At 36.7% G+C, this 13,104-nt stretch overlaps 1 protein-coding gene across 1 annotated transcript in view; it reads left to right on the top strand.

Moving 5' to 3' along the window:
• Nucleotides 1–13,104, top strand: part of LOC103038345 (gamma-secretase activating protein) — a 40,453-nt gene that overhangs the window by 8,072 nt on the left and 19,277 nt on the right. The window contains exons 6-20 of the mRNA XM_007244997.4: nucleotides 1,053–1,141; nucleotides 1,267–1,336; nucleotides 1,546–1,595; nucleotides 2,849–2,953; nucleotides 3,403–3,459; nucleotides 3,555–3,601; nucleotides 3,700–3,779; nucleotides 5,189–5,266; nucleotides 5,372–5,458; nucleotides 6,853–6,945; nucleotides 7,775–7,995; nucleotides 8,216–8,285; nucleotides 8,681–8,760; nucleotides 11,139–11,219; nucleotides 12,499–12,633. Of these exons, the coding sequence (XP_007245059.3) occupies nucleotides 1,053–1,141; nucleotides 1,267–1,336; nucleotides 1,546–1,595; nucleotides 2,849–2,953; nucleotides 3,403–3,459; nucleotides 3,555–3,601; nucleotides 3,700–3,779; nucleotides 5,189–5,266; nucleotides 5,372–5,458; nucleotides 6,853–6,945; nucleotides 7,775–7,995; nucleotides 8,216–8,285; nucleotides 8,681–8,760; nucleotides 11,139–11,219; nucleotides 12,499–12,633 (1,343 nt within the window). The remainder of the gene's footprint in view (nucleotides 1–1,052; nucleotides 1,142–1,266; nucleotides 1,337–1,545; nucleotides 1,596–2,848; nucleotides 2,954–3,402; nucleotides 3,460–3,554; nucleotides 3,602–3,699; nucleotides 3,780–5,188; nucleotides 5,267–5,371; nucleotides 5,459–6,852; nucleotides 6,946–7,774; nucleotides 7,996–8,215; nucleotides 8,286–8,680; nucleotides 8,761–11,138; nucleotides 11,220–12,498; nucleotides 12,634–13,104) is intronic.

Genomic DNA, 13,104 nt, shown 5'->3' with positions numbered 1-13,104 from the left:
ATGGTTGGATGAGAAGTATAAACATATACCATTCCGACACCCTATTGGTTTATACGTGATTCGTCATACCTGCACATGTCACGCCAGCCACACTCCAGTAAGAACTTAGCAGATGCATGCAGTCTAGTATAAAAATGATCTGTGCAGAGATTTTTTGCTCACTCCCAGGCTGTAGGAGGAAAACCTAGAAAACTACCCCAGAGTTTACATTTCTTCCTTAAAGCTTTCACATGATAAAGCTAATGATTAAACCTGTCAACAGTTTTTCCTATCAACTTTTGAGCTAAACTACACTGTAAAAATTGTAATGATGTCAGCTTAACAGGCCAGAATTTTTGCCAATTGTCTGTCTGACATTACACCACTAAATCTTGAGGATTTCGATTCAAGCATTACATAAAAAATGTAATGTTTGATAAGGAACATTACTGAAAAGCATAATTGTAATTGTAATAGAAAATATTTAAGTAAATTTGATAATCTTAAAATATGATGAATAAACTTATAAAATTGGCTCTTTTCTGAACTTCATTTTAAAATCAATAATTTTCTGAATACAAATCAAACAGTTTATGCCCTTTAAACCTTTAGTTTTGTTATAGTTATCTAGTTTTTATGTTTATTTTCAAACCTGCATAATTTGGGTTGATTACTGTTACGAATCTGGAATTATTAAGTGGAGTAGAGAGAAAACTGGCAGCTTCTCCATGTGTCCTGTAGGACATTTCAAACCCCTCAAATTTTCAGAGTGTAAAAAGTTATTTTACTGCAGAAAAAAGGGTTTTGTATCACCCATACCTGTAGCCTGTATACAAGACAAGGCATGTTAAGGGGTTAAAATGATAAATCACCTGTTTGCACAGTTTTTTTAATTAACTCAACTTATTTAGTCAAGCTTTCCTCAAACTTAACTTAATGGGGCAGTTTCCCACCCAAGAATAAAGCCTAAGAGTGAACTGTATTTTCCAAAATGCAGTGTATTCCAAGACTTAATCCCTGTCTGTGGAATTATTTAAATGTTGATAACATATTTTTAACCCTTTTTCTTAAAGCTTCAAAATGCCTAACACTCCTCATAGAAATACATCCAATTAACAACACTAAGGTCCTGAAAGCTGTGGACTGCAAGGTCAAAGTTCAGGTAATTAAGCATGATTTTCATGAACATGCTATCATACATTTTCATTCAAGACGCTAACTGATACTGTACGCTGTAGGTTTTGAAATGAAGTAATATAACATACATTTATACTTCATTCTCTTTAGTTTCTGTATTTGCACACTTCACGGAGTGTTCCTCTGGAGAGCCATTTGTTGCTGGCTGCAGATGATGGCTGTAAGTATTGGGAATGTAGGTTATAATAATGTATCTCTATGTGCTTTAGCTTGTCAGCGTTGGGGGTGTATTTGGCAAGCAGTGCATGTGATATCTTGCCCTGTGGACTGTAATCTATTATGTAATGTATGTCTGAAGAGCTACAGATACAAACCATACAAACCACTGTCTTTTGAAAACTAACGGTTTTCATTCTATTTTCTGTCCAGATGTGGATCAGTACCACATACTGCTTGTGAAGCAGGAAGGCTACAGAGTTGTGAGTCTTTGCGTAAAGCATGCAGGATTTATACCTATTTACATATTTTAGTTTGTGTACACAGCCCTTTACTAAACAGCTGATTTTAGTTTGTTTGTGCCATCACTGCTATGCACTATTATTACATTATTGTCACACTCTCAGTTCTCCACTCTCTTCACTGATTCCAGAGAGTTTGTTTCATTAGATCCATGTCAACCAATCAGAGATAGCTAGCTTCCACATTCTCAGTCACCTCACTTTTAATTTCCATTCACCTGTTAACTGTCATTACATGTAATAAATACACTCTGTTTACACGCTAACTATGCAAAGTATTGCCAACGTCTCTTGTTCTGTGTTGATTGTTTTTTCCTGTCTGTTTGTGTCTGGTTTAAATCTGTCTGTTTTGGGTTTTATCTTATTGTTTTGGATTGTTGTATTTGGTTTTAATGCTTGTTCAGACATCTTTTTTATGCTTAACTGGATTCTTGGTTTGTGATTTTGTTTTGCCCTTGTCTGTTTTCACCATTAGTGATCAGACGATATGGGTTTTTTGATGGCTGATGCCGATGCCGATATTTAGACAGCAGTAGTGGCCGATGGCCTATATGTAAAGCTGATATTCCCATTTCTTTTTGTAAATATTAAAATACAATAAGAATAATGCTAATAAAAAAGACACAAAACTACTAAACTTAAACATTAACTTAGCACAGTCTACTCTTCTTTGCAGTTTGCAGTTCACTTGAAATAAAAAAGAGCAACATCAAAAAAAAAAGAACTTAAATAAAATACAAACTTTCAGTGCACTAAACATACACAAGCAGATAGCAGCATCGCTATGTTTTTGAGAATGAACAGCCAGAATGCTGGCACTGCGGATTATCTAAAAAAAATTAGAAATCAGCCCGATTAATCGACTGTCCAATATATCAGTCGATCACTAGTCACCATTGAACCATTTTTTTTTACCTTATTATTAATTATTAATTATTATAAGACAATAAGAAAAACATAATGGGCTGAAACACCTGTTGATAATTTTTGTACTAACTTTCTGTACATGACTCTGGGGTGTCTGCAAATTGCTGCAAATTTAAAAGAACTTCATTATAATTTGAAAGTTAAATATCTGCGTTATACATGTGTAAATGTGCTGCATAAGAATGTGGAACTAGACAGTAGGCATCTGTTTAGAAAGGCATTATCTGTCAGTGTGTGAGGAGTATATAGAGCAGCTGACAGTGTTTCTCATTGCTGGTGTGTGTCAGGTGATGCAGAACCCGGAGCGGCTGGTGAAAGACAGGGTGGCGGAGGAGTTCTGCTGGGCTCAGTGGGACTCGGTTCCCCAAAGACTCTATTACCTCACATGCCGGGTCAGAAAAACTCCTAATGTACACTACACTGTTACACTACACTGAATTACCCTTATTATATTTGGTTAATTAAAAAAATAAATAACCAACAAGCTAATTGTCTCTTTTTGTTGAAGGGCAAGACTGTATTGAGCACTGCAAAGACGCTCAGTAATATTTCTACCAGTAACTGGTCTCCTCATTATAAATCTCTCTGTGAAGGCAACCTGCATAAATGTTGTTTCAGGAACAGATTTATTCACATTACAAACAAATACAACTCACTTACATATATAAATGTGAACAGTCAAGATCTGATCTGATATGATAGTCAAATTAAAATTGATTAATGAGGCTTGTAATGTGAATGTAGCCTGTAGATTCTCAGTAATATGCAATATTATATGTAAATATGCAATGCAATATTTTCATGCTATAACATAACTGTATAACCCTTTTTTCCTATTTAGGAGAAACATGTGCTGAAGTGTGTGCAGTTTTTCCCTGATCGCAACTTTGAGACTGTGGTAAACATTTTTGATGCTCTTTTCTCTTGCTGTTGTTTCCTTATATTTAATGACTGCTAATATGAAACTATTGATGTGTGTTGCTTTTTTCACAGTTTGAACTTCCCCTGGATCTGCCCAGTAATCCCTTCACATCTGCAAGGTGAGAAACACCAGTTGGAGATTAACTGTAACTGTTATTACACCCTAAACACAGTGCAGCTGAAAGTGATGGTGTGTGTTTAACTGTGTCTGGGACAGGTTTGTTAACTTTGGACATGATCACTACCAGGAGAAGGAAAATGAGGGACTGAACATGGTGGTGTTCACAGACAGATCAGGCAAGTGCTGAATGAAATGCTGTTCTCTCTGAGGAACTGTATTTAATTGCTGTGAAGTTGTGTAATACTTTACTAAGTCAGTGTTTATTGCTGTTTTATTCTGCTGACATGACTCTGGACAGAGAGTAAGTGACATCACTTATTTTGTCAACCACAAAGTCCACATAGTGCATGCCTATAAAATCTATAAAATCTCACTGAACATTTAAAAGATTGAAAAAGAGACAACTATATAGTAAATGAAAAATTAAATGAAAGATACAGCTCTGAAAAAAATAAGAGACCACTTAAAAATAATGAGTTTCTTTGATTTTACCAAATTGAAAACCTCTGGAATATAATCAAGAGGAAGATCATAAGCCATCAAACCAAGATGAGCTGCTTGGATTTTTGCACCAGAGTGGCATAAAGTTATCCAAAAGCAGTGTGTAAAACTGGTGGAGAACATGCCAAGATGCATAAAAACTGGTATTATAAAGGGTTATTCCACCAAATATTAATTTCTGAACTCCTAAAACTCCTTAATTTCTGAACTCCTTCTCATTTTCTGCAAATAAATGCTTAAAACTGGTTCAGAAACTGAAGTAGCCTCTTATTTTTTTCCAAAGCTGTATATATAAGTATTTGCAATGTACACACAGGTAAAGGATGAAAGCACTTTTTTCTAACGATTATTTTAGTTCCTTTAATCTTTTTTTATCATTAATCATGAATAATCTAGGAAACAATCAAAATCATGCTCGATAAAGATTTGTTTCTATGCTAAATAATTTTTATAAAGATTATGATTATCTCGTATCTTGCACTTGACATGTAAATTGATCATGAAGTGTTACCACGAGGACGGCTCGGGAATGCCCACAGCTGTATAAGTTCTAAGGTGTTTACTTGTAAGAGTTAAACACTGGTCATGGCAAGGCCACAAGAGTTTGTGTGAGTGCCAGATTTCTGAAGGTGTGCAGGCGTTTAATATTCCTCGATCCCCAGCGTCACATGTACTTGAGATGCATGATAGAAGGCATAACCATCCACAGTGGACATCACATTGTGTGGTGAGGATCGTGACCATCAGCTTCTGGCTATAATTGTCAGAGTGTGAAAAACAAGTAACTATGGCTGTAATCACGTTCACATTTAATGCAGGAATGCAGGGGTTATTTAGCTTTCATGGGACATGGGGCAAAAGTTATGGGACACCAAAGCTCCAAAGCTTGTACTGACAAGGTAAAGCCAATATTATCTGTGCAGTACTAAACGCAAAAGGTTTTAATATCATACAGTGATTATATATTATGGTATTAAATGTATCCTAAAAAGATTATTCAACCTTTTGATTAATTTTTAAGTTTAAATGTGCAAAAACCTTGCTTTATATGAAATACTGATTGCTGTTTCTCTTTATTTTTTAGGCACCATGTGTGTATGCTACAGTCATCCTCTCTGTACGCAGAAGGAGAGCACATACACTATTGCATTTGTGCACAGAGGTACAAAACCCATGTTATGTCACTACAAACTCCAATCAGTTTGTTGTGAATTGGCATTCATGTATCTTTTTCTCTCTTTTTTCTGTCTTTATTGTTGCTGCCCAGGCTTCAGTAAGACCTACACTGTAGCCCTAGAGCAAACAGCTACATCAGGCAGCACAGTGAACCTCCAGCCACTCTTCATCCACTTAGGTCTGTAATACCTGTAATACTAACTGTAATAATGCTTGATGTTAAATCACACCTTCAGTCTTCCGCAGTCTTTTGCAGTACATTGAAAGCTCCCTGTCAGTGGCTCAATCTTGAAGAGCCCACACTGTGCACATTTTTGTGCCTTACCTTGTCAAGCACATTTCATGTTCCCTCAGTAACTAGCTGCTCTTTGACAAGCTGCTCTTTTGATGTTTTAAGATGGGAAAATTGGTAAAATTCACACTAGGCCAAATTTCTCTTCCGCTCATAACTGTTTAACTGATCTATGACCTGATTCAGTGTAGATAAACATTGTGAAATCTGCAGCGTTACTCCAGGGAGTTACATTAACCGTAGCATAGATTTATGTTATTGTAAACGTTAATTATGGAAAGAGAACACATAGGGTTAATTTTCCCTTACAATGACTATGGCCCAATCCCATTTCACCCCCTGGCCCCACCCCTAACTTCTACCCCTCTGTTTTGCGTGTGCACGCCGAGGGGTAGGGGTGTCCCGATTCTTGTTAGGCTGGAGGGGGAGAGGGAAGGTATAGGGCTTGTTAGCCCTTAATACAGAGATTTTTCAGATACACACAGATGTTACCAGAGCTTAATGTGCAGTTTCAAAGTTTTATGACCGAATTGTTCATAACAAGCATATAGTTCATTACTTGGCCTAAAGGGGGATTAAAGGCATGTCAAACATTTCATTATGACCAATGGGAATTCTCTTATCATGTGAACATTTGGAATAACATGCCACCTTTAATCCATGTCTGGGAAACTAACCTCAATAGTGTTAAATGCTCCAGAGTGTTCTACTTTCGATTTAGAGCTTGTCAGGAAATTGTTAAATTTCCTTTGGGATCTATCTATATGTCTAGTCTAGTGTGTCTGCTATCGTAACAATGGGAAAAGTACACCTTGCATGGGCAGAATGCATTGCTTTAAATGCAAGGACTGTACTAAATAAATAATGGGTGTGTTTTGGGCGTAACGTGCAATAAACCAATGGCCATTTTACTTGCCATTCCGTTTAAGAGCTAGATGTGCTCTGACTTTGGTGCATTGCTATTTTAGGGGTGCAGTTACCTGGACTTTGCAGACAAAGATAACAATAGGAATGTATGAAAATGTGTGAAAAAATGAAATATATATATAACAATACTTTAGAAATGTTAACACTTCTAATTTTACTGTATACTCTAGGCTGTGAATAATACATTTTAAAATGAACTGAATTGATAGTACTGAACTAAACAGACGTATAGTATAAGCATTAATTAAGTCTACAAAAACTTCAATCCTGCTTCTGTGATACGTGTTGATTTAATCAGCATGTGATATTCATGTTGAACTGACATGTTCTCTCTGATTTAAACCTTTCTACAGGTTATTACATAGTGGTGTATCTAGCTGACCACTTCCTCCACCTGATCAACTGCAGGCAGCAGGACCTGCTCTGCCACAGTCTGTTTCTGTCAGGTGAGAGTGAGTGGCTCACATTACAGCTCATGTGACGTCTGTGCAGCTTCCTCTGAGAAAAGACATGCTCAGCTTATTTGAGTAACTGTGATCATGCTGGTTCATGCTGTTTTAACTTCTAACTTTTTTTTATATTAACTCAAAAAGACCTGTTGTGATAGCTATTTTTATTTGTCAAAGAATTCATTGAGAAAAATTATATTAAGAAGGATTGTTTAATGCTACTGATACAACAGCAGAAAGGTGCAATTACTCCCTTTTAAAGAGCACTGAACGTGTAAAGACACTTTTAAGTGGAATATGTGTGTTATTATATTCTAAATAAATAAAACAAATAATTGAGCTGTTACATAAAGTTGGCACACAGACAAATCTTTAGTTTCATTATGTTTGTCTAGTTTTTACATCTGTTTTAAAGCATGCAGAATTTGTGTTGATTCCTGTTACTGATCTGGAATTATTAAGTGGAGTAGAAAGTAAACAGGCAGCTTCTCCAAGTGTCCTTAAAGCTCTTAAAGTTTTCAGAATGTAAATAAGTTATTTTACTGCAGAGAAAAAGGGTTTTGTATCACCGACACCTGTAGCCTGTATATGGATCAAGGCGTGTTAATGGGTTAAATATATTATGATTAAGGCATGCAGTGATTGTGCAAGTAAAAGAAATAGGTTAATAAAAAGTCCAAGGAAAGTAAACCATCACTGATCCCAGATGCAGTCGATCATCCTGGACATGTTATGATGTCTGATGTGTTCTTCTATAATGTACAACAGGGATGCTAAGCTATGGCTGCTAACAGACACTCTCCTGCACTGTGCTGTTGTTCTGCAGGTGCTGATGCCCATGTGGACGCGATAGGAGCTGACAGTGTCATACTGAGCGTGCCCGGCCGCAGGCTCCTGGACGTGCACACAGGCAGAATATACACCACTGACCTCAGCCATGACTTTCTGCTGCAGCTCCTCAGCTCCAGCAGGCCAGAAGCCCAGCGCCTTGCAGCCCTGCACTGCATGCTGGTCCACCTGGGGCCTGACCAGGATCTCGAGCAGAAGGTACGATATGGTGGGTGGAAGGGAGATGGGGAAAAACGAGGTGGGGTGTCTTAGTAAATGTGTGAATTCAGTTGGGAAAGCTTGGAATGTGTGTTCTTTTGTGGAATACCTAGTATGAAAAAAACTCCACAGTAAATGGGAGCTTTGTATAGGACAAACTCAATTCCAGGCATTATGGGTGATGAGCTTCTTACTTTCACTACACTCCCTCACTGTTCAGATAATCAGCTGGATCAGCGAGAATGTGATGAGCTTCGATGCTTTCGATCAAATCCAGGAATTTATTCTGGGTGAGTAAGAAAGTGCAAGGAGGTGTGTGTGTGTGTGTGTGTGTGTGTGTGTGTGGCATGTAGATGTGCTGAAAAAATGCAAGAATATGGTGTTAGGGCTCAAATATGAACTGGTCAAATTCTTGATTATAATCCTTAAATTATAGATTTAAATAATGATTTTAAGATTTTTATTTTGGCATCTAAGTTTGATATAATAATATGCAGAGCCTGGTGTACTCACCAATATGAATACTTTTTGCTTTATATAATTTATATATTAAAATATTAAAACAATGGAAATCCTGTTTGTGTGTTTTTAATAATTAACATAAGCAATAGATTTTTCTCAGTTAATAAGGTTAATAAAGTAGAGAGTGATGTATGAGATACTAAACAGTTCTCTTTTCTTTCAGCCTCCTTATACAGAATCTGCTATCAGCAGTCTCTCAGTCTGGATAAAGTCCTGCCATACTCTTCTGTTTTTGAAAAAAAGGTATGTCAATTTTTTTTTTTTTTGAGAATTTCCAAAATTGTATGTCCTAGTGCACGTTGTTGTGCTAACAAACAGACAACTCTTGTTTCCGGCAGTTCCAATGATATATTTTCAGTCCCAGATCCACAACATGGGAGATGGCACAAGTAGGCCTGACGCGATAACTATGTTATCGACTTATCGTACGATAATTTTTTTTTATCGCGATAATTTTGCCGACGACGTCGTTGTTTACATGAGAGAGCGAGTCCTGCTGTGCTGCTCTCTCGCCGGCTCTCGCCGGATCTGTCAGACAGACATCTATCGGTCAGGAACTGTAGTGCAGGCAGAGTTTATGCAGCAGGAAGAGTGAGCAGCGACCACACAGTGCTAGCTAGCGAACGGTTTCGAGGCTATTTGGACTTTCTCAAAACTAAACAGCTTTCAAGAAAGTTTGAGGACGTTTAGGGACAGGCTGTGTTTTAAAACGGCATTCCTCAGCTCCGGTGTGTGAGTATTTTGTATTGTAAGCCAAATGAGCGAGGAGAACCATCGACGCGAATCAGCCGGTATGTATACAAGGTTTCACAACAGTGGAAATACTACTAACCTGAGATCTTAGTTAATGCACAACCATCCAGCTCAATTCATCCAGCTGAATACTGAATATAACAATAGTTCCCCCAGAGAGATCCTGCCTTAAGCTCCACACGGTAAACATGCCGGTGTTTCTTGTTCAGAATTTGTCTGACAGTTACATTAAAAAATACATTTATAGCAAGAGCTCTGGCCTTTTTTTTCTGCCGTTTTTCAGAACCCAGGGTGGTTGTACTTTATTTGTTTAATTATTTAGGATATTAAAATATTTTTATATTGGGAGCCCAATGTCTGCTCTTAATAATATAAAGTTAGTTTAACTGTAAAATTGTGTAATAGTATTATGCTAGTATATTATTACTGTGGCACATTGTCTTAAAGCTCCTTTTGGAGCCAGAGGCAGGAAAAAGCATTTTCTATAGTGCCGCTTTAAAATGACAATATTATCGTTTATCGCAATAATTTCTGGGACAATATATCGTCCTGAAAATGTTGTTATCGTGACAGGCCTAGGCACAAGTGAGAAAATCAGAGCGAGAGAGAGAGAAAGAGCATGCAACAGTGGTATTAATTTCATATGTATGGAGCAGGCTTGGAATGGCTCGGCACAAAGCTCACCACTTCCTCAGTAGGACTGAATGGTGGTGGTAGTATGGGTGTGCATGTCTTCCAGTAGCTCTGGGTAACTAGTGTTTATTGAAGATGTGACAGAAGACAAAAGCTGAAGAATACATTTTGAAGTTTACAGGGATTTACTTTCTGCTCAGATTCAACCAAACGCATCAAATTTAATTGGACTGTGCTTAACAGTACAGATGAGCAATGACCACAAACATAATGTGAAAGCAATACAGGGTTTGTTTAAGGTAAAGAAGTGGAGTATTCTGCAGTGACAGAATCAATGACCAGATCTGAACCTGATCAAGCATTAAGTCAGTCGCTTAAGACGAAACTTAAGGTAGAAAGATCCACAAACCAGCAACAACTGAAAACGCTGCAGTAAAGGCCTGGAAAAGTATCATAAAGAAGGAAACCCAATGTTGTTGATTTCAGTGGGTTCCATTCTTCAGGCAGTCATTGCCTGTAAAGGATTCTCAACAAAGTATTACAAATGTTCATTTTACTTATGGTCAAAGTATATTTGTCCAAACACTGTTGAAACCCTGAAATGAGGAAGCTTTTGTAGAAAAATGGTTGTAATTCCTAAACACTTTATAGGTTATCTTTGTTAAACATCTTGAATTAAACCTGAAAGTCTACACTTCAATAACATCTTGTGTTTTTCATTTGAAATCCAGTTTGATTGCATGCAGAGCTTAAAGTGTGAAGAGTGTGTCACTGTCCAAATACTTATGGGCCTTACTGTATTATCATTAGTTAATTCATTAGTATAAAATAGAAAACCTCTGAGATTCAATAAGACATAACTTTGGGGGCTGGGTCAATATTTAGAATGTTTGATCCTCATGTCTTGTCAAACGAACAGCCACAAATGTGTCAATTATTTCTTGCTCTAAAAAGAAAGATACAATAAATATATCTGTAGAGAACTATGTTTAGAACTGAAAGAAGAATAGGTTATTTAACAGGTTTAAAAAGGAGGAGAACTGAAAGTAGCTGGTCAGATTTCTGAATAATAGGAAGCTGTCAGCAGTTCAGCATTCTGTATGTGTGCATCTGTGTGTCTTTAAACTGTGACATGATTAAAGTATGATTGTGACACTTGCTTATGAGTGGTGAAGTACAGAATTAAGACCACTATACATGTTCTAAAATCAAATCATCTTTTATTTGTGTTTCAGGATCTACCTGTAGCCCTTACAGCTATTCCAGGTGTGAAGTGCACTCCTGAGCTGCTGGCACAGCCTGTAATCAAGGGGAAGGTAGTGCACTGTATTTTCTATTCCACTAAAGGCATTTTCACAATGAGTATGATATTTTCGCACATAAAAATGGATGCAATTCTTAACATAGTGGAGTGTACACATTGATTCCAGCATGTTTTTCTAAAATGGGGCAAAAACTACCATAGCTGTTGTATATTACCACTCAGTCAGTTTATTCATTTAATATGTTATAGTTAATTTAATTAATAAAATTACTAACAAAAATGTTAATGCTGACCGATGGAAAAGACAAAGTAAGATAAGCATCAACTAAAGATCAGAGGTTTAACATTATAAACAAATGTGGAATCACTATTGGTACATAGCATGCCACTGTTTTATTTATGTGTTGAAGTGCCTATTAATGGGTTATAACGTAATTAATGACATTAATACATTCCTTTGTAAACTAATTATATACCCTTACGTTAAAGTGGTACTATCTGATTACTGACACAAAAAAATAAACAAATTGTTGCAGTCCGTCACTCTGTAAAAAAAAAAAAACATTATTAATATACGTCTGTTCATTTTCAATTTAACCCTTGTGGTGTTCATATTTTTGTTACTCGTTTACTTTGTTACTTGTATTTAATTCAGCAATATTAAGCAATTTTACATTAAAATGCTTTAAACATGCTTGCTTCACCTAAATTGCAAGCAATATAAACAGCTTACATGGTTAATATTTGCCCTTTACCTTGTGTGTGTGGGGGGGGGGTGTACAGTGTGTGTTTATCGAAAATGTGTTTTGATATATGTTTTTCAAAAAAAATGAGCCAATGCCAATGAGTTTGAGTTGGAAAAAACATTTTTTTTGTATCATTTGATGAAAAATGAAAATGGGTCCCACAGACCCGAACACCACACAAGGGTTAACATGCACTTTCTTTATTAGACATGAAACATTCATGCAGTGAACAGCAGTAAAAGATTTCATATAAATATTTTATTTACATCAGAGTAAAAGAAACTCATCATATTGGCTTATATTAAAGAATTAGATTGCAGTATCCACAGTGAATACTAGATGGCAGCAGAGAGACCCAAATGAGCAGCTATATAGCAGCATTTAAGAAGACTTTTTTTATATTGTTGCACAGATATTATACTCTTACTCATATCCTACCCCAATGCTTGTTACTATAAATATGAGATTATAATATTGAATTATTTTAAGTATTTACTCCCTGCGTTAATAATCCAGCTGAACTCAAATCCACTCTCATAAACAGTGTACCAACAGTCTGCTGTGTGATTTTATTGTGTGTAAAAGGCCAGGAGTCTGCAGGGCTACTGGGAGGAGCTGCACTGTGTTATTGAAAGGCTGAAGTATTTTGAGGCCGTTCCCAACCCTCGATACCGAACCACCCAGATCAAGAGTGAATGGACCAAGCTACTGGCAGCCATGGTGAGGAGACACCAAACACACAAACATTGTGGTCTGGTCTGATCCTATAGCCATCTGTAGTGGCTTGCAAAAGTATTCATTCCCCTTGAAATTTGTCATATTGAGTCACCTTACAACCACAAAATGTATTTTATAGAGATTTTAAGTGATAAACTAACACAAAGTAGTAATCATTTGTTTTCGAAATGTTGAGAATGTGAAAAGTGTGATGTGCAAAAGAATTCAGCCCCCTTTACTCTGAACCCCCCAAATAAAATCCAGTACAGTCAATTGCCTTCAGAAGTCACTCAATTAGTTAATAGAGTCCAGCTGTGTGTAATTTAGTCTCAGTGTAAATACATCTGTTCTGTGTCGACCTCAGTGATTGTTTAGAGAACACTATTGAACAAACAGCATCATGAAGACCAACAAACTCAACATACAGGTCAGAGAGAAAGTTGTAAAGAAGTTTAAAGCAGGATTAGGTTATAA

The sequence above is a fragment of the Astyanax mexicanus genome, chromosome 2 (genome assembly GCF_023375975.1).
Source record: "Astyanax mexicanus isolate ESR-SI-001 chromosome 2, AstMex3_surface, whole genome shotgun sequence".
NCBI classification, from domain to species: Eukaryota; Metazoa; Chordata; class Actinopteri; order Characiformes; family Acestrorhamphidae; genus Astyanax; species Astyanax mexicanus.
This window is presented reverse-complemented; position numbering and strand designations above follow the sequence as displayed.